Below are 27,079 nucleotides of genomic sequence, written 5' to 3' on the forward strand. Positions count from 1 at the left end.
TATCTACTCTTAGATTTACACTTCAAGCTATGATTTCTCTCAATCCCAGATTTATATCTATGTATCATATATATCAGTTAGATGTACAATCACCTTAACTTTTGAATGTCGTTAACCAAATTCTATTCTAGCCTTTACTAAAAAAAAATCCATAAAAAAACTAGAACTAATAAAATTAGGTAGGTTTCAAGTTAGACATGTGTTTAAAACTGCAAGCATGAAGCACAGAATCTACAATAAGCCTCTGCTAGGATTTCCTCTGAAAGAAAATGGAGAAGATCTTGCTACTATGGCACAACAGACTAATGCCCCTGTAACCTGAGCAGTCCGCTTGCCCTTGTGTATGGGAATTATGACTGAGTGCTTCCATTCCATGGGAATCACTTGGTGTTCCCCTATCTCTCTGAAGAGTCTGAGAAGCACCTTGGCCCCTGAGTCTACTGTAGTTACCTCCAGCTCCTCCACCGTGATGTCATCCATTCAGGGGGCCTTTCTACATTTCTCTCTCTTGATAGCTTCCTCTATCTCACTCCTGTCAATATTTAATATTTTCTCATCGTCTCTGGTACTGGAGTGGCTGCTGAGGTGTTTCTTGTTGCATTCAACATTGACAGCATTAGAGTCATTGTATAGGGTGTTAAAGTATTGTCTCCCTTTGCTTTACTTCCCCAAGTTGTTAATAAATGACCTTGCCCATCTTTAATCATCCGAATCTGAGGAACATATCTAGCACCGATAAATATATGGTGGCTTACAAATGACTATAGAATTATTAAATTCCTATATACAAATTTTTTAAAAATGTAATTCAAGTCACAATAGCATAAAAATAAGACATCAGAAAAGAATCTAATAAAAGAATTGAAAAACCCATAGTCTGAACACTACAAAGTATTGCTATAAAATTAAAAATCTAAATAAATGGAAAAGAGCTCATTCGTAGAGAAAAAACCAACAAGCAATAACACTCTTCAGATTGTTCTATAGATCCAGTGCAATCCCTATCAGAATCCCAGATTGTTCTTTTGTAGAAACTGAAAAAATAATTCTAAAATTTGTATGTAATTTAAAGAAACCTAAAAAAGACAACATAATTATGAAAAATAAAGTTGAAGGCCCAATAAATGCCTAGGTTAAACCTTACCATAACTCAATAGTAATCAAGACAGATTAGTACTATCACATGATCAAAACATAGATCAACAGATACTATTGACAGACCTGAAATAAAATTATATATCTATAATCAGTTGATTTTTGGTACAAGTTTTCAGGATGAGGAAATAGTTTTAACAGCTAGTGTTATGATAAATGAATACCCATAATTATCAAAATTGAAAACTGTGTCCAAAGAACATTATTACAAAAATAAGCCAGGAGTCATTACAAAAATAATTCCAGGTACTTGGGAAGCTAAGACAGGAAAATTACCAGATCAATGTCTATTTGAACAACACTATTCTCTGTCCATCCTCCTCCTAATCCTAGCACTTAGCAATCACCTTTCTACATTCTGTTTCTATGATTTTTGTCTACTTGAGATATTTCATATTAGTAGAATCAAAAAATATTTGTGTCTTTGTGATTGGGCTATTTTGCTCAGGATATGTCCTTCTAAGGTTCATCTATGTGACATAATTTCCTCATGAAGGCTTCATAATAACCATCTTTAAATATATAACACACTTTCTTTTTGTTATTTTGTTTGAGACAACATCTAGTTATGTATTCTATAATGACCTTGAGTTAACTATGTTGACCATAGTGGCCAATAATTTGTAATCCTCCTGCTTTGACTTCCTGAGTGCTTTAGATTATAGGCATGTATCACAGTGGTGGTTTGAACAGATATGGCACCTCACAAATTTATGTATTTGAATGTTTGGCTCATGTGGGATTTCCCTCTATATGCTGAGATTACCATTAATGAATAAAGAAACTGCTTTGGACCTATTGCAGGGCAGAACTTAGGTAGGCAAGGAAAACTAAACTGAATGCTGGGAGAAAGAAGGGCAAAGTCAGGGAGAAGCCATGGAGCCACCACCAGAGTCAGATATGCCAAAACTTTGCTGGTATTCTACTGCCACGTGGCGATACACAGATTAATGGAGATGGGTTAAATTAATTTGTAAGAGTTAGTGAATAAGAAGCTAGAGCTAATGGGCCAAGCAGTGATTTAATTAATAGAGTTTCTGTGTGATTATTTTGGGCCTAAGCTAGCCGGGCAGCCGAAAACCAACAAGCAGCCTCCCACTACACTTTGCCCATTGGGATTGGCGCAATTAGGAAGGTCAGACTTGTTGGGAGAAGTGTGTCACTGTAGAGGCTTTGAGGTTTCGTATGTTCAAGCTATACCCAGTGTGGTAGTCTTCTTCTGCTTTCTGTGAATCAAGATGATAGAACTCTCTACTTTCCTTGCCTGCACCATGTCTGTCTGCAAGCTTCCGTGTTTCCCACCATGACAGAATGGACTAAACCTCTGAACTGTAAGCCAGTCTCAATTAAATGTTTATAAAAGTTGCCAGCAGATGAGGGGGGGGGACTTGATCGGGGGAGGGGGAGGGAAATGGGAAGCGGTTGTGGGGACGAGGCAGAAATCCTTAATAAATAAATAAATTTAAAAAAAAAAGTTGCCAGTCATGGTGACTCTTCACAACAACAGAAACACAAATTAAGACAACTACTCTATAAAAACTCTTCACTGACCAATAATTCACTTTTTCCTTATCCATTATATGATGGACAGTTGGATTACTTCTCCATCTTGGTTATAATAATACTGATAAACATGTTGTGAAGTTTGAGGTCTTGCTCTGAATTCTTTTGAATATGTGCCCCAAAGTGAGACTACTACATATGATAATTCTTTAATTTTTTGAGGGAAACAACATTGTTTTCCAGAACAACTACACCGTTTTACATGCCTGCAGATGGTGCATTAATTCCAACTTTTCCATATTCTCCCCAACAGTTGGTATTTTTTTTTTTTTGGTAGCATCCCATTAATTGTAGCCATTCTGATGGGCATGAACTGTTCCTTGTGGTTTTGAACTGAACTTCTCTTAAATTAGTTGAATGTCATTTCATATTCACTTGGTCAAGAATATTTTCTTTTGAGAACTATATGTTTAACTCCTTGTCCATTTTTAAGTTGGGTTTGTTTTTGTTTTCAAGGTACACATGATCCTTATTCATTCTAGGTTTATCTCTCAACAGACAGATAATTTGGGAGTATTTTCCCACTTCTGTTGATAGTCTATTTACATTCTTGCTTGTTTCTAGGTGAATAAGTTTTTAAATTGTTTTAACAGAGTTTCGTTTGTTCATATATGCTTTTGCTGTCCTATCAGAGAAGTGATTAGCAAATACAGCTTCCTGAAGCCTTACTCTTACGTCTTCTACTAGTTTTAGGCGTTCAGGTCTTCTGTTTATGTGTCTAATCCTTTTTGATGTGATTTTTATGTAAAGTAATGATGTAACTTCATTCTTCTAATATCATTATCCATTTTTTCTACACTGTCAGCTTAAAAGGTTATCTTTTCCCCACTGCACAATACTTGTAACCTTGGGAAAAATTATTTTATATATTCTAAATGTGAGGAGCTAATGGGAACTCTTTTCAGTATATAGTTAGTAGACTCAATTCTTTGCTCTTTTTTCTTACATGGAAACTCTTATCTTTTAACAGGTAAAATCTGACAGCAGAATAGTAATGGTTTATGTTCTGCATGCTCCTCTCTTTTGTCAGGGCCAAAGACAAATACAATTCATTTAATTTAGCTTTTTACTATTATTTATTGATGTTATCTTTCTCAGGATTCTAGAGTAATTTCAGGTTTCCACGTTTCAATACTAAGACATGATACTGTACTTCTAACATCATTAGACTTAGAGGTAGTCATTCCTCAGTATCTGGTGGAATTGGTTCCTGGACCTCTCGCAGATGCCAAAATTTGTAGATGCCAAGTGCTTTAAATAAAACAGGGAGAGGCCTGGATAGACCTGTGCATATGGATGTGCATCAGCAGCTCTACACTGCAAATCATCACTAGATCACTTTAACACCAGAAACCAGAAACAAGGTAAGCGCTAAGTCAGCAGTCATTATCCCATGCTGTCTGTGCAGAGTAATAAAAAAAGAGGTCAATGCATGGTCAACAAAGACAAGATTTTTCTCAAATGTTTTCTGCACATAGTTGATGGAATTGGGTATGGAAGGCTGAATATATTTACTTACATGCTGCTTCTGTATATATTTCCCTAGAATTAACATTTATTTTTACAAATCTATAACATATCCATATAGACAGAGCAATATTAAAATGATATTTATAAATAAAACAGAAAAGATCTTATTTTCATCAGAATAGACCAGAAACACAGAGATACTAGCCCCAGGTGCACACACTGACATATACTTCATTACCTGAAATACCTATCTCTAAGGATCCTTCTTTCTCTGGGCAGAGCTCCTGAGGGATGGTCCTTTTAACATGGATCTCCTCCTTCTGTATGATGGATTTAGAATTGGAGAGGTTTTCAGTTTTTCTGTCTTGTACAATGGTATCACTGGAACCTAAGAGAACAAAATAAACACATTAATACATAAAAGAAGTTGAAACAAAAAAGCCTCTAGGCCGGGCAGTGGTGGCGCACGCCTTTAATCCTAGCACTTGGGAGGCAGAGGCAGGCGGATCTCTATGAGTTCGAGGCCAGTCTGGTCTACAAGAACTAGTTCCAGGACAGGAACCAAAAAGCTATGGAGAAACCCTGTCTCGAAAATCCAAAACAAAAAACAAAAAAAGCCTCTAGCCATCTAATATGTGAAAGTCATTGTTAGTGGCATTGCAAAACACAAGTACCTATACCACAATGTTTAGACTGGAACAAAAAGCACACATATATAAACATTCACATAGAGAGCTACAGAAGCACCGTAAGGTGCTGGAAAGATGGCTCAGCGGTTAAAAGTACTTGTTGCTTTTGCAGAGGACATGTTTCACTTTCTAGACCACATGGTGGCTTCAGATAACCTGTATGTAACTCCAAGGGGATCTGACACACTCTTCTAATCTCTATGGGCACCAGGAATTCAAGAGGTACATACATACACAGGCAAAACACTCATACACTTAAAATCAATTAAAATATATGGTTCCTATTTTTCAAGTTTTAAAAACAAAAAAAATCCATAAGAAAGAAGGAGATGAAGAAGTATTACGAAAGCAAACAAAGAGAAAAGTGATTCTAGCAAACAATACCATAGAAGAACTCTAGAAAATTGACTTGGGTCTCTGAAGATAGAGAACATTTTGAAGTAGTAATCAAGTCACTGAAAGCAAAGAAGCTGCATAAAAAAGACTGGAATCAGGAAAGCCACTAAATATCCACAGGTCACAGTGTTTATAATGAGCAGGGAAGCTTTTTGGAGCTGGTCCTTACATTCTAGAAGACCACTGAAAGAGCTTAGGTTTTATTCCCAAGGACAATGAAAACTAAAGTGTATCAGGAGATAAAATCAAAATGATTTCAGAAACATTCAGTTAGCAACAACAAAAAAGTAGTAAAATTTTGGGGTGTTTCCCTGAATGCAATTCTACAGTCTTAAGAAAAACAGTATGTAAAAAAGAGAAGTGCTTTATGTTCTAAAATATGTCTCTAGTTCATAATTGTAGCATAAATTCCAGCTGTCCTCCAATACATATTTTCTTTTTCCTCCAAAATAGCTGAGCATGCAATTGTACCACAAAGTCATGTGCTCAACAATGTTCACAGCAGCATTATTTGTAATAGTCAGAACTTGGAAACAACCTAAATGCTCTTTGACCAAAGAATGAATAAGAAAAATGTGGTACATATACACAATGGAGTACACACAGCAGAAAAAAATGACAACTTGAATTGTGAGCAAATGAATAGACCTAGAAAACATTGTATTGAGTGAGGTAACCCAAACCCAGAAAGACAAGTATCATATGTACTCACTCATAAGTGGTTTTTAGACATAAAACAAAGAAAAACCAGCCTACAACTCACAATCTCAGAGAACCTAGGGAACAAAGAGGATCCTAAGAGAGACATACATGGATCTAATCTACATGGGAAGTAGAAAAAGACAAGATCTCCTGCGTAAATTGGGAGCATGGGGACCATGGGAGAGGGTAGAAGGGGAGGGGAGAGGAGAAAATATATATCTCGATAAAAACAATAAAAAGAAAATATATATCTCGATAAAAACAATAAAAATAATAGCTGAGCCTGTTACCAGAATAAAGGCTCAGACTCCTTGGAAATACCAGTTATGTGAGCTCATGACTCAGGCTGACCTCTAGGATGAAAGGGAAGTGTAACATTTAAGAAGCTCCCCTAAGGAAGAACAGGCTTTTCTCTTTTCCCTTTCTTCCTGCTGAGGGGAGGCTAGCTGATGGTACAATTTGAGAATGAAGGCCAGAAAGGTCAACAATAGAGGAAGAAAGAGCATTGTTCCCTGAGCTCTGGATTTTTTTTTTTTTTTCGAGACAGGGTTTCTCCGCAGCTTTTGGTTTCTGTCCTGGAACTAGCTCTTGTAGTTGAACTCATAGAGATCCGCCTGCCTCTGCCTTCCGAGTGCTGGGATTAAAGGCGTGCGCCACCACCGCCCGGCTCTGAGCTCTGGATTTTTATAAGAAATGCTTTCTTGTCTGTTTTGAACTCTGTTACATTTTGGGTTTTTATCTTTTAGAGCCAAACCTGATACTAAGTTAAACATGCTACTACAGATAATTTCAGCATAATCCTATTGAAGTAAAATAACTTCCAAAATAAACAAGTAGAATATCTAAAGAGTAAACCACTTTTGCACAACAATGATATGAGAGACTATCTTTATAAAACATTATATAACCTATATTAGAGACCATCTTAACTCAGTTAAAATGTATAGCAATGATGTGAGATTCCCCTCTGTATGTTGTGAATACCATTGGTTAATAAAGAAACTGTCTTTGGCCTGTGATAGGGCAAAAAAATAGAGGCAGACAGGGAAAACTAAACTAAAGGCTGGAAGAAAGGAGGTGGAGTCAGAGAGAAGCCATGGAGCCACTGGAGACAGACGTGCTGAAACTTTGCTGGTAGGCAATGACCTCGTGGTGATGCACAGATTAATGGAGATGGGTTAGATTAAGATGTAAGAATTAGCGCTAATGGGCCAAGCAGTGATTTAAATAAATATAGTCTCTGTGTGATTATTTCGGGGCTGAGCATCTGGAAATCACAAGCGACCTCCTCCAACATAGCATAGTTTAATAAATTCAACAACTGGTATCACTGCTATTAATTTTAAAATATTCTAAAGAGCAGAAAAAATTAAAAGGAGCTATAAAAATTCAACAAAACAAGATCTTATAGGCATAATCTAAACATGGTAATACTTCATAATAATGACTTGGAAACTGTATACAAGAAAGGAGGAGAGAATAAGAGGAATAAACTTTGCATTTCAAATGAATCATACGGCAACAATTAACATAAACGATGCAAGGCGAACAGCAGAAACAAGGGGGAATGTAATAGTTCTATCAGATAGAGGATTAATTCGATGAACAATAAAGAAAAGACAAAAACAAGAATATGAACAAGGATTATGGTAACAAAACAAACCAAAAACTATATTTCATGTGGAAAGTACACTGTGATAGTGAAATGAACTACCACAAAAGGGAAAAGCTCCTGGTAAGTCAATTTCTGACGATAAGTTCAAAAGGTCTGCATAAATATCTTCAAAAGTTTTTAAATATCAACTTTATCCATACCAAAGTCAACCAAATAGTAGCTAGAACCCTCAGCTGCTTCGTGTGAGCAAGCGGGAAGGAGGCCTGGAGATAGCAGAGAGAGACTGGAGAGCACACAGCTGCTCAGGCGGCTTGCGATTTTCAAGCAACAGTCTTTGCAGAACAGAGGAAACCAGTGCCCAAAAAATCCAGTTCAGCTACCTGCAGTGTCCTGCAAGGAACTTCTTTCTTCAGGCCATGCCATCTTGGTCACAACCGGTCTACTGATGATCTCTTTCTGTTTTTCGTCTGAGACATTCTGATCCCCAATGACGGGCACTTGAACTGGGGCCTCTGGATAAGAACATTGATTCCAGAGAGAAAAAGATAATAAACAAAAGTAAAGCAAATTTCCTGTCCCTCCCTAACACACAGCCACCCCCACGTATAAATGAGGGGGAAAAGACCCTAGGCTCTGGTTTGGAAGACTGGAATATGAATTAGAAAGTTTGCCATATCTTTCAATGCACAACATCAGTTTAAATAAAGTAACATTTAAAAACCTTTTACTAGTCTGATGAAACCACAATCTCCTTTCTTTCAAATCACTTATGGTTTTCAAAGTAAAAATGCAGGTTTAAACAATTCCTTGGAGTTCTTTGGTCTTTTCCAAGTTTTTACCAATTGTGGAGCTAATTAATATACCATATAGTCAAGAAAAATACTTATACTATCTAGATTTTATATACAACATTCTCTATATCTCATGTAGTTAAAACTTTTAAGCTTGTCTGATACTTCTTCCCTCCATGGTCATATATCTTCTCTTACCTCTAACTACCCATATTTTTCAAGAGAGAAATCAGACAATGTAACCAACAATGAAACACACAACGAAGAGCCAGTCTTGACTTTACTTACCCAGAAATCTCTTTTCTTTCAAATCAATTGTTTTTCTCCTTATTGCTATTACTTCAGTCCTAATTTTTCATCTAATTCTCTAGAATCTTTAATATTTTAGACATATTAGGAGTCTAAAATGTATTAAAAACTTGACTTAAAAAATAAAACATTACAGATATAGTTACCTGACTTTATTCCCTTCTTAGTAGCACCCTTTATACTGGAATTGCGATCTCTCAATATCTTTAGCATGTTGCATTAATAAAAAAATAGTTTTAACAATCTATACTCATAATTTACAGCCTTAGAGCATGCCTTCACACTTACTATGCCTGCGACTAGTCATAATAGTCAATATATGCAGTATTCTTCTGTCTTAACCCATCAACCCATCTACTGATCAACATCTGGCTATTTCTGTTTATTTTTTATGTTGAAAAGCAGTACACTGAGCATTCCAGTAACATTTCCCATTGATTTTTACTAGTTCCAAACATCTTTTTTAAAAATCTGTATCTTTTAACAGATTACAATATCTTTCACGTGCCAAGTTTTTCATGTTAATAACTTCATCAGCCCCCCTCCGGGAATCAATGTCTCATGTCGCTTCTAGACTGTGGACTGGAGATGCAGCTCAGTTGCTGAAGTACTTGCCAAGTAGCATGCACACATTAACTCTTGAACTTGATCTGCAGTACCACAGAAACTGGGACTGGTGACCGGGTAGTGATAGTCTTTAATCCCAGCACTCAGGAGGCAGAGAGAGGCGGATCTCTGTGAGTTCAAGGCCAGCCTGGTCCACAAAGCGAATTCCAGGAGAGCCTTCAAAGCTAAGGAGAAACCCTGTCTGGAAAAACCAAAAACAAAAACTGGGAATCGTGGCAAACATCTGTGATACCTGTATGGAGTGGTGGAATGGGAGGCAAACCAGATAGCAGCAGTTAAGCTGAACTACATAACAAGTTCAAAATTGGCCTAAGATACATGAAACAGTGTGGTGGTTTTAAAGAAAATGGCCCAATAGGAAGGAACATTATTAGCAGATGTGGCTTTGTTGGAGTGGGTGTGGCCTCACTGGAGGAAGTGTGTCACCGTGGGGGCTTTGGGGTCTCCTATGCTTAAGCTACGCTCAGGGCAGCACACAGGTGCATCTAGTGCTTGCAGATCAAGATGCAGCGCTCCTTCACCAGCACCATGTCTGCCTGCATGCCACCATGAAGATAATGGATTCATGCTCTGAAACTGTAAGCCAGCCCCAATAAAATGTTTGCCTTTATAAGAGTTGTTGTAGTCAAAGTGTCTCCACACAACAATAGAAATCCTAAGACACCCTAGCTCAAAGAAAGGATGAAATTCTGAATTATTTCAGAGACATAGGGGTATAAATTTTAAATTTTGCTTTTTCATTGCATATGGCTATCATATATTTTTGTTCAGTGTGCAGACAGGATTTCTCTGACTTTTCTTACATATGCTATCAATTTTCTAAGCACTACCATGACTGGCACACCATCTCTCTTTTAAGTTCCCACATTTATTTGTTTGTTTGTGGGTCACATTATACTTTACTTTTTATTTTTAGAAAATAATTTACTTTTAGAGATTATAACATTTCCCTAAAGCATGATTAATAAAACCTCAAATAAAACTGGGGTTCGCCAGGCAGTGATGGCGCAAGCCTAAATTTAATCCCAGCACTTGGGAGGCAGAGGCAGGTGGATCTCTGTGAGTTCAAGGCCAGCCTGGTCTACAAGAGCTAGTTCTAGGATAGACACCAATGACTACAGAGAAACCCTGTCTCAAAAATCAAAAAAAGAAGGAAAAAGAAAAGAAAAGAAAAGAAAGAAAGAAAGAAAGAAACTGGGGTTCAACACAAAGGCCCTAAAAACAAAGCAGCCAGCCACTGGCCCTTACCTCAACCTCAGTCCGAAATGGCGATCCTGCCTCTAGGAATCTCAGAATGAGATTGTGTCTGAGTGCTATCTCCTCCCATTTTATAATCTTCTCTAGGGCTGAAATTAAAGACATGCACTGCCTGGTTTCTCTGGCAACTAGTGTGGCTACTGAGATTAAAGGTATGTGTTACCACTGCCTGGCTGTAAGGCTGACCAGTGTGCCTCTTTTACTTTCCCGACCCCTAGGCAAGCTTTATTTATTAAAAACAACTGAAATTTCACTACATTTCCCCTCTCCTCCCCAAACCTTCTCCTATAACTCTTGCTTCTTTTTAAATTCATGGCGGCAGCAGTATGTGTGTATATTAATGTATTATTTATTTATGTATGTATTCCTAAATATATAAATACAACATGATCAGTCTTATGTTACTTATATGTATATGTCTTCAGGGCTGACCATTTGGTGTGCTCTTCCTCAAGGAAGGCTATTTCTCCAGTTCTCAACAATCCGTAGTTTCCTATAGTTTTGTCTAGAGTTGAGGCCTCCTAAGCTTTCCTTCCATGATAGTGTGTTATTATTATTGTCTTTACTAGACACATCAGTAAGTAGAGTTTTCACCCCTCATAAAGAAAACTTGTCTTTATAATAGACAAAGCACATTTACAGAAAATCACAACTGATAAAAACGCAGAGTCGTATAGCTCAGTCTCAACTGACCCATCTATAACTCAATTCCTGCACCTAAGACTCAGGGATCACTGTAGAAGAATGGGTAAAGGGATTTTACGAGTCAGAGAAACAGGACATTTGTTCTGAGATTCTGTCTCCTAGAAACGTCAGACACCATACCCATAAAGTCTTACCAATATGGTTGCTTCCTACACTTCTGTTTTTAATCTTTTTTTTTTTTTTTTTTTTGGGTTTTTCGAGACAGGGTTTCTCTGTGACTTTGGAGCCTGTCCTGGAACTAGCTCTGTAGACCAGGCTGGTCTCGAACTCCCAGAGATCCGCCTGCCTCTGCCTCCCGAGTGCTGGGATTAAAGGCGTTTTACAAACAATATTTAGCAAGTTACATATAAAATTCTGGTGCTGGTACAGCAAGCTCTCTTATTGAGCCCAGAGATTAATTTAATGACAACTGAAAACTTTTATTACTATTATGTCTAATTCTCTAATTATATAGGACTTCCTTAATGAATTTCAATTTTAGAATTGTCTCTATGGTACTCTTGCATGTACTTTAGGCTCATTTCTAATAACCTTATCTTTTACACATCTTTTTAAAAAGATTTTAATTGTCCTAGTAAACATCTGTATAAAAACGCAGGACTGTCACTAATTATTGAACAATATGTGTGTAACCTTATACAGATCAAGAAATAAAATCTGAATAGCAGCCTATTACTCATTCTTTCTTCCCATTTTATTCAACACTTGATTTTAAGATTCATAAAAACTGAAGAGAAACCAGAGTGTATAATACCTGATTTTAAATACAACAAATGCATCAGAAATGCCTGAACTGTGTATAAATGGATAATACAAAATATATGTTTTCCTTCCTTCATTCACACTATGTTTATGAAGTTCATTGTGTGTTGTTACATACACTTACCCTTTTCTCCGTGTCTGTAAGTATTCAATAGTGTTAACACCACAAGTTACCTATTTTATTAAAGAAATATTGGCCACTTGAGTGGGTTCTAGCTTGAAACTACTTACAAACAGATTGAAGAATCTGTGGGGGGCTAAGGGTATAGCTCAATGATAGAATGCATGTTTAGCCTATGTGAGGCCCGAATTCAAAAACCAGCAACACACATACACTGTCAGAATATTAATTTACACTCTGACTGTCAGTGAATAAGTTCTCATTATCCACAGCACAGCGTTTTTCATTTCAGCCACTCTAATGAGTACAGAAAGCTACTGCTGTTTTAATTTGTATCCCCAGATTATCAACAAAAATAAAAATTTTATAAAGCTGTTATTGGGTATTACATAGTCTCTTTTGTTCAATTTCTACTGAGCAGAATGTCTTCTTCACACTACTTCTTTATACATTCAGAATATATTTTGTGGAATGTGCACTGATTACTTCCGCTCTGATTTGCCTTTATTTACTGTTCACATTTTATAGAATTTTTTTACTTTAATATTCCTTATCTGGCAATAGTTGCCCGTTTTACTTTCTGTTTTGGTTTTTGGAAAGGAATCCAGTTTAATGAAATTTTTCCTTTTCTAAAATTAAAAAGGCATACTCTTGCATTTCTTATAGAAGATCTACCTATCAGTTCATCTACTTACCTACTAATCTATGTTCCTATGTTTTGGTTAATTTTTTTCTAAAACAGCATCTCACTGGAACTAGCAATCTTCCTGCAATTTTAAATATATTATACTTTCAGAAAATGGCTGCCCTCTATCTAGAGAAAAAGTTGAAAATTCAACAGTTTGACCCAAGAAAGCAAGTGTGTGAATGAAACTGGTGGGATCTGAAAGGACTGACAGAGGCTGATGTGGACACGAAGAGTGGCTGTACTGTGGACAGGACACAGCCAGGGCTCAGCTGACGGCGACCAGTGTCACAGAAATGGGAGCTAAGGATAGTCAGACATTCTGGTCTCCCCCCGCCAAACACACACAAGCCCAAAGATTGAATTTTCACAGGTTGGCAGCAAAATAAAACATCATGTGAACTCTCAACTCCTTGTCAAATCCTGCCAGAGTGTCACTCTGCAACGTTTGGCAGAGATAAATTTATGAGAATTTTAATCACGATTTTCTGATATTTAGTATCAAAATAAGCTTGACTTAGTGTTTATTTCAACACTTGTAATACATTTTATTTATGTGTAAATGAAGTTTAAAGTTTTCCAATCTCTCTGAAGCACTTTAAATATTCTAACATTTAACTTTGCCATATATACTTAATGTAGGACAAAGTTTCCATAACAAACCAGAAAATGAATAAAGACAATATTCTCACTTCAAATAAAAAGATTCAGGAAACAAGCTGTAAAACAGGCAAGGTCACCCATTACCTGCATTATCTTTCTGAGGGGGCTTTTCCCCCTTTGTTGCGGCCCTCTTACTATAGATTCCTTCTGTATGCTTAATGTTCACAGTGGCGGAAAGGTTGTCATCTCTTGTGCCTAGCACTTGAGGTGGAAAGTCTGGGGCAATAGCATCATTGGATCCTACAGAAAAATGAGAAAATATTACACAATTGACACTAAAAATAGTCTTGCAGTCAAGAAAAACTTTTTCTTCCCTTAGACCATATCTATGAAAAGAACACATGACAGGGATGTTGCAGGCCAATTAGACCATCAGTTAAACTGAAACTCAGAGACATGTAGAATAAATTGCAAAATTATCAGACAAGAAAGAAAATGACATCAGACATGACAAAAAAAAATGGGACAGTGATTAGTTCTGGGGACTACTAGCAGCTCAGGAAAGCTGCTGAAAGAAGGAAAATGACGGGGGGGGGGGGGGGTTGTGGCTTCCGGTATTGATTAAAGGAAAAAGACACATTAGATAGTAGTTACCATACAAACACACACAAGGCATGTATAGGAACTAGTCAGGCTGGACAATGGGAGACATTAAGAAGAGTACTATTTAAACGTAACAGCAGCATATGGAATTCTAATCCCCAATACCATAAAGTTTACTGTACATAAAATGAAATATCAAAGAAGATTTTTTTTCTAATCATGGATAATTTATAAGCTTTGACTCAGGAAGATTTGTCTAATGCTGGGATGTTCTATGTTGCATGAATAAATTGAATAAAGAGTTCACTCAAAGATGAAAGTTTAAGGCCTGTGTAGCAGCAGGAAGGTCCAGCCTCTGATGAACTGAACTTTGAACTACTGTACAAAGGTGTATTTATTGATTGTTACAAAGCTGTTTTTCCAGGTGACATATTTCCTCACACCAGGGTCCCTATTCTCATTTAAGTCTCTCTAAAGGAAAGCATCACATGTCCCTGGTACTTCAGTCTTTATGGTGTTCTGTTTGAAATCCACAATAATCCAAGAGCTCCAGGTGTGTCAGAAGCATCTTGTGACCAAAGTCATTCAAAGACTGTAATGCCCCGTTCAGAAGAACAATTTCACAAACCACAGAAAACAATCATCATTTTCCACAATGATTTTTCAAGGTCAAATTACTTCTAGGAAACAACTAGTCACTCTAATGATTTATCCTAAATACAGGGACCCTGCTAGACTCCTATAACACAAAACACTGAAAGAGAGCTAGTCACGTACATCAGAGAAAAGAGCATAGATATGTCTAGCCTATGTGAGGCTCAATTCAATCCCCAGCACCATAAAAAAAATTTTAAAAAATGTAAAAACAGACAAAAGAAAAAAACTGAAAGGAAAAATTTATGTGACAAATATTTGAAAGAATTAAACTTTCTTTTAAATGTATCTCAACATTCCTATATATAATGACAAACAGAGGGGCTGGAGAGATGGCTTAGAGTTTAAGAGCACTGCCTGCTCTGCTGGAGGTCCTGAGTTCCGAGTTTAATTCCCAGCAACCACATGGTGGCTCACAACTATCTGTAATGAGATCTGGTGCCCTCTGCTGGCCAGCAGGTACACATGTAGGCTAAAGACTGTGTACACAATAAATAAATAAATAAATAAATAAATAAATCTTTTTTTAAAAATTGACAAACAGAAACTAATCTGTTATGTCACATCTATAGGCAAAAACCATTCCTGGACATGTAAAGGCTTATCGTAACTACAAACTTCTATAAAACTGTTTGCCTTTCTAGACCAGGATCTAGAAACATACAATTTCCTGAGCTCCTAATACTTGCATTATTAATATATAGCTGTTATAGTGATGGAATGTTTATGATAGTTATGACTGAACAAGTACCAGTCTCATTGATTTCAAAGAGCCTGCAAGTTTCCTACTAAGTCTTCTAGATCAAGTATACACATGACATGAATCTTCTCATCTTACCTGGTTATCACTTTCTGTCCCTTGCCACTTAGCTCTCTGACAAGTTCTATTATCCTTTCTTCTAACAAGTCTCCAGTGCTACAGTTCCTCCACAACCAGACCTTCCTCTTCCTAGGTGTACCATAACTACCAAGAAATGGTTGGTAAAAAATAAATGCTTAAGCAAGACATAGTGGCATACGCCTTTAATCCCAGTACTTGGAAGGGAGAGGCAGGTGAATTTCTGAGTTCATGGCCAGGCAGGTCTACATAGTTAGTTTCAGAACAGCCAGTTACATAGAGAGACCCTGTCTTGAAAACAAAACAAAACAAAACAAAGACCAATGAATGAATGAATGAATAGCGTAGAGAGACCCTGCTTTGAAAAAAAAACCAACCAATAAATAGACAAATAAATAAAGAGATGCTTCCAAGAGTTTCCTTTCTTTTATGCTTCAGATTTTAACAATAAAGGATACAGATAGTTCTTATACCATGTTAATAGAAAGTAAAAACAGATGCCACTTCTCTATATATTTTAAGTTCCTATATATTGTGGTTCAACACAACTCTAACTGGTAGCTATTCTTACCAATCTTTCTACAAACCAGAGCACATGTCTGGAGCAACCAACAACATGAACAATCGGCCCACTACCCTTTTTCTCCCAAGAGTGGTGATCAGGTCAGTGGGGTTAAGCACAACAGATAATTTCTCAAAGTTGCAGTGGATGAGCAAGAGAAGAGGCAGCTGGAGAAGAGTGCAGACAAGCATGTACACAATAGAGAGTATGCTCTTATATCTGGCATTTGTGCAGAGCTGAAATACATGTGGATATGGATTTCTATCTGGGGCAGAAAGAGTTAACTTACTTCTTCCAGAACAGTAATTAGAGATCTAGACCCTTGTTGATCATTTGTGTATTTTCATAAAAGCATTCATCTATGAGGCAAATAGAGCCTCTTCATGTTACTCCTTGCCAACATCTTTATGTGGCTGTATAACGATACCTCTCTATTCACATGCCCAAAGTAGATACTTATATCATCTTCCCCACACCTGCTTCTTAGTCTCCATCTTAGGAAATGTCATTCCTACTTACCCAGTGTTCACTGTGGGAAACTAAAAATCATTTTTTTCCAATTGCCTTATCCTACACTTTTGGCATTCTAACAAGTCCAGAGGAAGTGTGTCCTGTGTCTGCTTACTTCTTCTGTTTGATGTCACTCTAAACTTTTCCCAGTACTACAAACCCTTCTTCTAAGTGCTGTCTCCACTAACACTTTGGCTCTGAATCTCCCACTTCCCATCTACAAGCTATGATCTCCGTATGAAAAATTGGAAAAATTTTACAAATATAAATCAAACTATAGCTACCTACTGCAGCAAAGCACAAATGTTTTTAAATTGCTTACAACCCTGCATGATCTACTGTCAATCACGTTTGGCCACCACTCTGTTTTCTTTCTGTTAAAGGTTCCTGTTCCAGGACTCAGCAAAGCAGATCAAATTGAATCACTTGTGCTAATGACATGCAAGCAAACTCAAACTGTAAGAAGTAGGATCCTGAAGAGACCAGCTTTCAAAATTATACATTTTCACCAACCAGTTGAAAAGAATCAGTTCAGCCTGAGTGGAGAAACAAAGCAACAGTAACGTGCTTACCAACCTAGCATGGCATTCGGCTGGAACATGTTAATTCCTTTTAATACTCACTAGTTCAAAGAACAAATAATGCAGCATATATCAGAATGGTGTTATTTTACAAAATCCCAAGAATTATAAGTACTCCCTACTGTGTTCATTCATTCATGGGTGACAGACATATGAGGTACACATTTGGCTACTGTGAACACTACTCTATGTGTAGTCAGAGGTGACCACTGGCAAAATGCACGGTGTCCAGAGAGGACAAGCAGGACAAAGAAAAAAGACTGTCAAATCTTGCCAAGACAGGGTAAGACAGTTTTGAAAACTTTCCTGCCTCTAGGCCTTAGACAAAGTTGGTTGCTCCAAAGTTACAAATGAGACTTTGGGTGACTGCCCAGGTAGCCAACTGTCTCTGTCATTTATAGGACATTTTGGAAGTTACTTGATTGCACTTCCTGTTTACTCAAGTAATGTTCTCACATCTTCGATGGGGTTGAAGACTAGATAGATGTAGTTACTTTCCTCGTATGACTTGGCTAAGCTTTTTATAAGACAGACTCCTTATGACAGAATAATTATTGAAACATTTAGCATATGTTTTTGCTTCATATTGTTTATGTTGATTGTAATTCTAATTTTTATTTGATATTTGTTCTTATTGTATATAGTTTGTAATAGGCTTAGAACTCTCTTTTTTAAACAAAAGGGGGAGGTGCTGTAGGAACTCCTTCAGCCAGCAGCCTTTAAGATACCAGCCCACTTGGACATTGACTCTTATTCTATAAGTGCCTACGTGAAGCACACGCTTGCTCTTTCTTCCAACTGCTGGATTCAGTTCCTGTTTCCTGTTCATGTAGAGGACTGTGATCTGTGAGTCTACTCTTAAATAAATAACCCCTTTAAAAATAACTTTTAAAAAAATGCTGGTTACCAAGAAGCTGTGCTTAATTCTTTTGTGTTTAGAATTCCTTTTCGAGCTCTCTCAGGTTTTATGTGGATTTAGCTGGCACATGTTGGTGTGCCAATCTGTAGTCGGAGGTTGCTCGTTCATTCCCAGCTTCTCAGACCCAAAATAATCACACAGAAACTGTATTAATTAAATCATTACTTGGCCTATTTGTTCAATCTTCTTACTGGCTAGTTTCTTACATCTAAAATTAACCCATTTCTATTGATCTGTGTATCACCATGTGGCTGTGGCTTACTGGCAAGGTTCTGGCGCATCTGTCTCCTGTGGGTGGCTCCATGGCTTCTCACTGACTCTGCCTTCTTTCTCCCAGAATTCAGTTTAGTTTTCCTGCCTAGCTCTATTCTGATAAGCCACTGGCCTAAACAGCTTTATTCGTTAACCAATAAAAGCAACACATATACATAAGGACTTCTCCCACTATCTATGAGCATGAATACACAGATGATTATTTAAAATACTGTTTTCATTACTTAAAAGCAGAATTGCTCAAAAAAATTGTGTTTGGAGTTCTGAAAAATTGCCATGCTGTTTTCCACAGTGGCTATGCCATTTACAGTCCCATCAGCATGAAGATTCTAATTTCTTCATAGCCTCATTGACAAGTCTTTTATATTTAAAGGAATTAGGAGTGATTCTATCAAGTGTGATGTGTGACCTGTTATTGCTCTGGGTTGTAATTGCCTGTGATGATTGATACAAAGTATCTTTTCATGTATTTGTAGGCTAATGGAGATTTAGGTTCCGTGAGCATATATAAATCAAAGTATTTTGGGGGCTGGAGAGATGACTCAGTGGTTAAGAGCATTGCCTGCTCTTCCAAAGGTCCTGAGTTCAATTCCCAGCAACCACATAGTGCTCTCTTCTGGCCTGCAGGCATACATGCAGAAAGAATAGTGTATACATAATGAATAAAAGAAGTGCAAAAAAATCAAAGTATTTTGTTGTTTGTTGTTGAATTGTAAGTTCTTCACATTTGTCTGGATATTAATTCCTTATAGACAAACATATGGTTTGCAAATATTTTCTCTTGTCCCATATTGGTGGAATATGCCTTTAATCCCAGCACGAGGGAGGCTGTGAGGATCTCTGTGAGTCTGAGATCAGGCCATCTACATAGTGAGCTCCAGGCCAGCCAGAGCAGCATATTAAGACTCTATAAAACAAATCAACCTCGAATTCTATGAATTATCTTTTTGTTGATAGGATACTCTTTGGTGCACAAGCATTTCAAATTATTTTTCTATTTCTTCTTTGTTATTTATATTTTGGATATCATGTTACATTTTATGAAAATGTCATTGCCCTATGTTATTTTAATCATCAAGCCTCACATGGCAGCTCACAACCATACAGCAAAGGCAAGCCTGATATGGTGGTGCACACCTTTAAGGTGTGACTCAGGAGGCAGAAGCAGGCAGATCTCTGTGAATTCTAGGTCAGCCAAGTCTACATAGAGCAGTGGCTCCCTACATAGAGCAGATTGTGGGTTGCAACCCCTGGGAATTTGAATGACCTTTCATGGGGGCTGCCTATCAGATATCCTAAATATAAGATATTTATGTTATTTATAACATATTACAGTTATGAATATAGTTATAGTTATGAAATAGTTTTACGGTCGGGGAGTCAACACAACATAAGGAATTATATTAAAGGGTCATAGTATTAGGAAGGTTAAGAACCACTGCTCTAAAGGGAAGCTCAAAAGGAGGAAGTATAGGATCACAGCCATCATTAAGTCCAGGTCTGCCATCAAGTACCCTGCACTCTTATCAGGAAAGACACAATTCTGCCAGGTGGGCAGGATGACACTGGGAAACAACTGTTCAAAAAAGAACACTGATGTACTTAAAATAATTCTGGCAATATGTAAAAACTTTGCTGTGTAAATCTATCTGCCTAAGATGGCCAGATTTATAGTCTCTTATCTGTGTTCAAACTGTTCTAAGTATAACCTGGGCCAGGGACCCAAAAGAAATTTAAGCATGACTGTTTGGCAAATGCATAAGCCTAAAGTGCACATTGAATGATTGAAGCAAAGTCTTCTGTTCAATGCCAACTCTTATTTGGACCTTAGCCCCAGTCAGCAGGCGCTTTAATAAAATGCTCTTCTTTCACCTCTAAGTGTACAGTGTTTCTCACTGGGAAGGCACATCATTAATCTTACACTTTTGCTCCAGCCTTTGCGGCAACTTAATGGTGTCCCACAGAACTCTGGTATTTGTTCCTTCTTCTCTTTTGTCTGTTCTCACATGAAGTCATCTCAATGGACCTATCTTTAGACTCACTGTTTCTTCTGCCTGATCGTCTTCTGTTGAGCTCCTCTAGCAAATTAATTTTCCCTGCTGTGCTTCTTAAGTCCAGAATTATAATGTGGCCCTTTCTTATAATTCCTATCTCTTTATAATGTTGTTTATCTGGTAAGGCCTAAGTTCTCAAAAAGCCATTTAAGTTAGATCACTGAACATATTTTAACTAGTTTAGTATTTGTCTAGTAAGTCCAACATCTGGGATTCCTCAGGCACTTTTTTTTCTTTGTATGGAACATACTGTGTCTTGTGTTTTTCCTTAATATTTTTAGCTGCAAACTTGGACATTTAAATAATACAGTATAGCAACTGTTAAAGTTAGATTCTACTCCCATTGTGTTTAGTAATTTCTGAACCAAGACTATAAAGACTACACTTGACTGTGTAAGGCCACTCAAGTTTTTACTCAATTTGCATAGTGGCGGGCTAATGCCTGTATGAAGACTGCCTTAAACAGCTAAAACCAGTGAGTCTTCATGTCTTTGGGCTCTATGCTCAATCTAAAGGGACTTTGACACCAACCCAGGCAGTTGTCAACTCAGTTTTAGCCTTCTTTTTTTTCTTACACAAAATAACTGACTTATAAATCAAACAATTCACTTATGAATCAAACCAGAGGTTGAGGCATCAAAACCTCCATATTTCTCTAAAAGGTTTCACAATCAACCAGCCAAAACACTCTATTTCTGAAAATAAAATCTTGAATAATTTTTTGCATAATACCTGAATGTGAGCTCTCAACAGTGGTATCTGATTTGGAATCCAGATCTGAAGGAACTGGTTTTAATTGTGGAACATAGTACATCGTTGAACTTCCCGATGGCTTATATGGCAACAGTACAGGCTGGGCTGAGGAGTAAAGATCAGAACCGTTAGTAAGAAAGCAGCACTGACTCTAACACATGCCAAGCACCTTATACCTGCCAGGCAGTGTTCACATGAAGTGTAACACATATTGTGAAGGATAAGGAACAGGAAAGAAATCAAACCAGGATGAGGCTTAAGTAGGACGAGGGGTGCATTTTCAGCAATTTATTCCATAAGTAGATAGCTCTAAATATAAAGCAGTTTATCTTACTTTACTCCTACAGACATAAGAAAATAAGTCCACTTCACTTTTGGTATAACAATTTCAAAATAAAGTTATTATAAAAATATGATTTTGAACATTAAGAAAATATACAGATGTAAAAAAGACAAGGTATGACTATTTAAAGATAAGTTTAATTAGATTCTATGTTTTTCTTCTGTTTACACACTCGTTATTGTAAAATAAAAAGTTAGAGTTCAGTTCTTCTGTTTTATAATAATAGAATATTAATTTTTAGCCTATTCATACATAGAGAACTCTGATATAAATGTAGGTTTAAAATTTTTTTAACAGTTGAGTGTTTCTGCCACCATCATAAAAGCAACATATTCTTGGCAAGACTGCAACTGTCCCATAGCCTGAATCTCAAAAACAGGCATTTGGAGGCACACTAAACTACATTTGCCATCTGAAACCTAACTCTGCCAAACTCCAACTGGCTCATAAGCCTGAGACAGAAAGACAATGTTTTTATTTTAAACAACAGAAAATAATACATACCTGTGTGTAAGAGTATGTGTGAATTTATATATATTTGGTAATATTACAGACTGGGCTAGGGCCTGGTACACGTTAGGTAGGCATACACATTATCATTGAGCTACATCCACTAGCATCCATGGAAATATTTTTTTTCATTTACGTATGTATGTGTTCATGTTTATACATATGGGGGTGCATGAGCACATGTGCATACATATGTTCACATTTCCATACAGTAGGATTAATGTTCAATCTGAGTAACCAGTGACAGTTTCACAAGCAAGAAATACATCATCACTGTGCACTATAAAAAAGTCTCATGTCATATTACTATGAGCCAAATGCCTGCCCTAAAAACAGTTCTTACATACTAATAGTATTTTTACAAAAATCATAGGACAATGTCAGCAAGCCATAAACAGCATGAATTGCAACATACTCTTGTTAACGCCTTCAAAATTAAGATGGAAATCCTATTCTTTTCACAGGTATGCAAACAAAAACTGAATATAGTAACTTTGTAGCAAAATGAGGTTTAATGATGAGAAAAACAGTAACATTTCAAAGACAATTACACATAAAAGGGATGGTTATGATGTAAAACTCAGTTATAGTCCCTTACTGTCTTTGCCAAGAGAAGATGTGATTTCTTGCATCGAAGATGATGAGGCAAACTTGGGTGGCTTTTGACCCATGGAGCCCAAAGCTTCCTGTCCATAATCATCAACATTAATAAAAATTTCAGAAGAAAACGTGGTCTTTTCTGGACTTTCTGTAGTTATCTGAGTGACTGCATCAGATGATAACTTGTCAGAGGATGTAGGAAAGGGAGCCTGATTCTGTTCTTGTAAACTAATGGGGAGGGGAAAAAAAGGCAGAACAGCTCATATCTTTGGTAAAAAAAATATTTAAGTAATTAGGCATTTGTAAATATAGTGATCTCACATGTAATAACCCATTTTCACAGTATTCCTCATTTTGATACATAGTAAAAAGTGATCAAGCATGTTTCTGATTATTTATTCCAAAATCTACTTTTAATCTTAACTTATAATACTATTATGTAATTTGACTGAAGAAACAGTACTTTCTAGTTGAAATTAATATCTATTCATTTATATATATTTGACAATTAGTATAAAACTGCACTAAATCCCAGAGGACACAAAGATAAACGAAACCAAGTCTTATATTTCAATGGTAGAACAAGAAGTTATAAAGGGTGTGTGTGTGTGTAATAAAGATTATTGAGAATTTTAAATGCTTAAAAATGTTTAGAATTTTTTTTAAAAAAAGGAAATGAATGACTGAATAACAAACATGTAGGAAGAAAGGACAGTTTTACTTTTGAAGAATTTCACTGAACATGCAGGTACCACGAAGGAAAGCTTAACTCCCACACAAACTCCTAATATAGGCTGAACTTAGTGGCTATATTTCAAAGAATACAGACTAAGAAGTGAGAAAAGCAGTCAACACCTGGTCAAGGCTGACATCATAATGACTTATGAGTATAATTTTCCCTGTCTGATTTAAGGGTGAATTTCACCTGCGAAAGGCAAAGAGACATTTGCATTGTCATAAGAAAAAGCTACAGGCTATGTAGCCTTTAAGAATTCACTGATCACCATTCTGGAGCCTGAGAAAGCCAAGACTGAAGCAGTGACAGACTCTTTGCCTAGTGAGGGCCTATTTTCTGGTTCACAGATGTTGCCTTCTTACCATGTTTTACATAATGGAAGGGTCTATACAGCTGTTAGAAGGGGGGTCGTTTGACAAAGGCATTAATCTCATTAATGAGGTACTCACTCTCACAATCTAAAAGCTTCTTTGAGGTCCTATCACCAAATACCATCAAATGGGGATTAGATTTTAACATGAATTTTGGAGAGACTAAGTATTCAGAACATAGTATTCTTCTCCAGGTTCCCAAAATTCATGTCCTCACATGCAAAATACATTCATTCCATCCCCAATCTTAACTCACTGCAGCAACAACTAGGAAGTTCTGCGTGTCCTCGAACACCATCTACATCAGAAGCAGATTCAATGTTCAATGTATCTGAAAACAAAATGTTCTCCATCTGAGAACCAATAACATAAATCATACCTTAAAATACAATGGTAGGACTAGCATATAATACTCATTGCAAAAAGGAAAAGGAGAAAAAGGTCCCAAGCAAGTCCTAAATCTTGAATCTCAGAAGCAGTCCTCCAGTCTCCATGACTCTGGCAGACAATGCCCACGGGGCGTCTCACGGCTCGAGTCACACCTGAGACGACTACGAGGTGCAGAGAGAGTGTGAGACAGAAGTGGCGCAGTACTGTGCGGTGAACACAGGACATTCACAGGAACCTGAAACGTCTCCTTTGAAATTATTATGTCCCCAAGGTCCTGCGCTCTGGCTCATCAGTGGGAGTGGCACCAATAGTATCTGAAATGCCTTCGGATATAGTCTTTAACATTCTTAGTGAACTGCACCTGGTTGATCCATACTTTTTGTCATATGGCCACTTGGTCATACTACTGGTGCTCTCTGCCAAACACACTATCACATTTTCATAATACAGAAATGCTAAATATTTTCCAAGTTTTAAATCTCCGTTTTTTTTCTTAACAACATCTTTAAATCATTTCCTTCATGCAGAAGAGGTGGTGAAAGAATGGAAGAGCTGGACAGGGAGGGAGGGGCTTCTCTGAAACAATATCTTTTGGACATACATGGCCATTGCGATCATGAACTCATAGCAGCTGTGGTACCTACACAAGACCTGTGCAGGTTCTAGCCTATCAATATTCCAGCATGAACAGAGAAAGGGCTCACCAGTGAAAGAACACCACTAGCCCTGAGATCAGAGTCAAACAAACACACCCTGCCCCTATCTAATTCAGGAACTGAAATCCAACCAATCCCAGAGCACGCAATCAATCAATCCCTGAGCACGAAATCCTCCCATGCCCAGGAATTGAGCTCCTACCAAATTCCACCATGAAAATCTCCACCTCCAAAAGCTCCACCCCCTATGAAACCTTTATAAGCTCCACACCTGTGCAGTTTGGGGCTGGCCTTTTCCCACTCTCCTGGATTCCTCCCTCCCAATAAATCTCTTGAATGGTGTTTGTTGTAACTACTTTCTCCCCCACAAGAGCAAAGCTATAATGGCTCTTGCCAGAACAGAGCAGAACTGCTGCATTTCTGCTGGGAAACTCCCTTAGCAGAGCAGAGCAGTTATAGGAGCTCTCACCAAAGCAGAACTGTAACTTTCCTTTGCTGGAGCAACATGTTAGACTCTGGGGAAGCAGAGCAGAGCTGGAACATTTCTTTGGAGCAGAGCAGAGTTGGGCCAACTTCGCTGGGGAAAACCTCCCCTGCTGGAGCAGAGTTGTTACACTTGCATTAGGGAAACCTTTCTCTCGGAGGAAGGATGTAAAGCTTTGCTGGAGACACAGTCCCCTCTGGAACAGAACTGCAACACTTCTGTTGAGATAGCTTTCTCTTCAGAGCTGTAGGTATTCCTTGACTACCAGGATACCTTTCCCTTCAGAGTTGTAACATTTACTCATGAAGGCCCACCCCTTGATGAGGAATTATTAGCAATTAAAGGTTGCTGAATGAGGAAGAATTATTTGTCTTCAGGGTATAGCCATTTCTAGTTAAGTTGCTAATGATCCAGTTAATACTCTACACATACAAAATAATAATAAAGTTAAATGAATTAACACTTCTAAAAAATCATTTTTTCTTGTGTTGTATAACCAACATCTAAGGAAAAAACAAGTTCCACCCTCAACACATTGCTTAGAAATTTCATCACTTAGAAGTTCTTTTAAAAACCATTACAGCATCTAGTTTTCCTAATGTATATATTGCTTTAAAATCTAGAGCCTGTGTAGAAGAGAAAGCCATCCGTGACATTTGTGATCTGACTCTGCCTTCTTTCGAGCTTGACTTGATGATCTCTGCCACTGTTCATTTTCCTGCAAATGAAATAACTTCATTTTTCTCTTGATAGACATCTCGTGACCTGACTATTGTAGAAGAGCAATGGTCAGCACAATATGCAGCTGCCTTTATGGCAAACTGACTTAGATTCCTCAGGAATATTCCCAGAACTAGGAGAGCTGGATCATATGGTATTACAATTTTAGTTTTTGAGGAATTGTCACACTCCTTCCACAGCAATTGTCTTAAATTTTCTATTCCTACCAACGCTGTACAAGAGTTCTTTTCCACCTTTATTCTTGCCGACATTTGTTGTTATTTCTTGACTAGAGTGAGATGGACTCTTTCAACTGAATCTTTCAAGAATGTTCATTTGCCTACTGGCAAAATCTCTGAGCAACCATCCTATTTTAATAGTGAGATGTTGGGAATAGATTGTCAACATTCCTATTCAACATAGTAAAGTCTGAGAAATAGAAAAACGGTAAACAAGTCAGAAAGGAAAAAGTCATTTCTTTGATACTAGATATTATGTACACAAATAACCCCCCCCCCAAAAAAAACCCTATATAGCCTTGGAATAAGTGACTATCAAATATCTAATGAGTATTATAAAAGATACAAGAACTCTATCAATGTAGGAAGAAGTTAAGGATGACCTAAAAAAAAGATTCTAAGTTTCAATCAGTAGCAGATCATTAATACTATTGAAACAAACAAATTTTAATAAATTTGCAAAAACCATGGCTTAAAGGAGTCAGAGTTATGGAAACTAATACTCTAGAGAGAGGCATCCTGGCACTCCAGGCAGAGGCCTGATAAAGGTAGACACACTCTCTTAAAAACACAAGATCATGGGAGTGTTCCAAAAAACATGTGGGTTGGAGTGATAGAGCAACATGACCAACTGAGTTCTCAATTAGACAATTTTGAGCCAAAACATTAGATTAAAATCTAACACACAGTCACCAGACTTTTTAAGTAAGTTGCATCATTGGTCAGAGGAACTGTTGAAAAGCATACTGAAGGTCTCCCCAAAGGAAAAGAGAATTCTGAAGCTGTCTACAACAGGAACATTGAAGGTAAGGAATTAAAAACCCACCAGACTC

General features: G+C 37.3%; 1 protein-coding gene across 1 annotated transcript in view; it reads right to left on the reverse strand.

Moving 5' to 3' along the window:
* The window catches only part of Alms1 (ALMS1 centrosome and basal body associated protein), a 126,044-nt gene that overhangs the window by 29,837 nt on the left and 69,128 nt on the right, over nucleotides 1-27,079 (reverse strand). The window contains exons 12-16 of the mRNA XM_041635530.1: nucleotides 22,649-22,878; nucleotides 21,177-21,302; nucleotides 13,595-13,750; nucleotides 7,971-8,102; nucleotides 4,427-4,576 (exon numbers count right to left, since the gene is read on the reverse strand). Of these exons, the coding sequence (XP_041491464.1) occupies nucleotides 4,427-4,576; nucleotides 7,971-8,102; nucleotides 13,595-13,750; nucleotides 21,177-21,302; nucleotides 22,649-22,878 (794 nt within the window). The remainder of the gene's footprint in view (nucleotides 1-4,426; nucleotides 4,577-7,970; nucleotides 8,103-13,594; nucleotides 13,751-21,176; nucleotides 21,303-22,648; nucleotides 22,879-27,079) is intronic.

This window comes from Microtus oregoni, unplaced genomic scaffold, assembly GCF_018167655.1.
Source record: "Microtus oregoni isolate MIOR12 unplaced genomic scaffold, Mior012 000002F_ref0000024, whole genome shotgun sequence".
Classification (NCBI taxonomy): Eukaryota; Metazoa; Chordata; class Mammalia; order Rodentia; family Cricetidae; genus Microtus; species Microtus oregoni.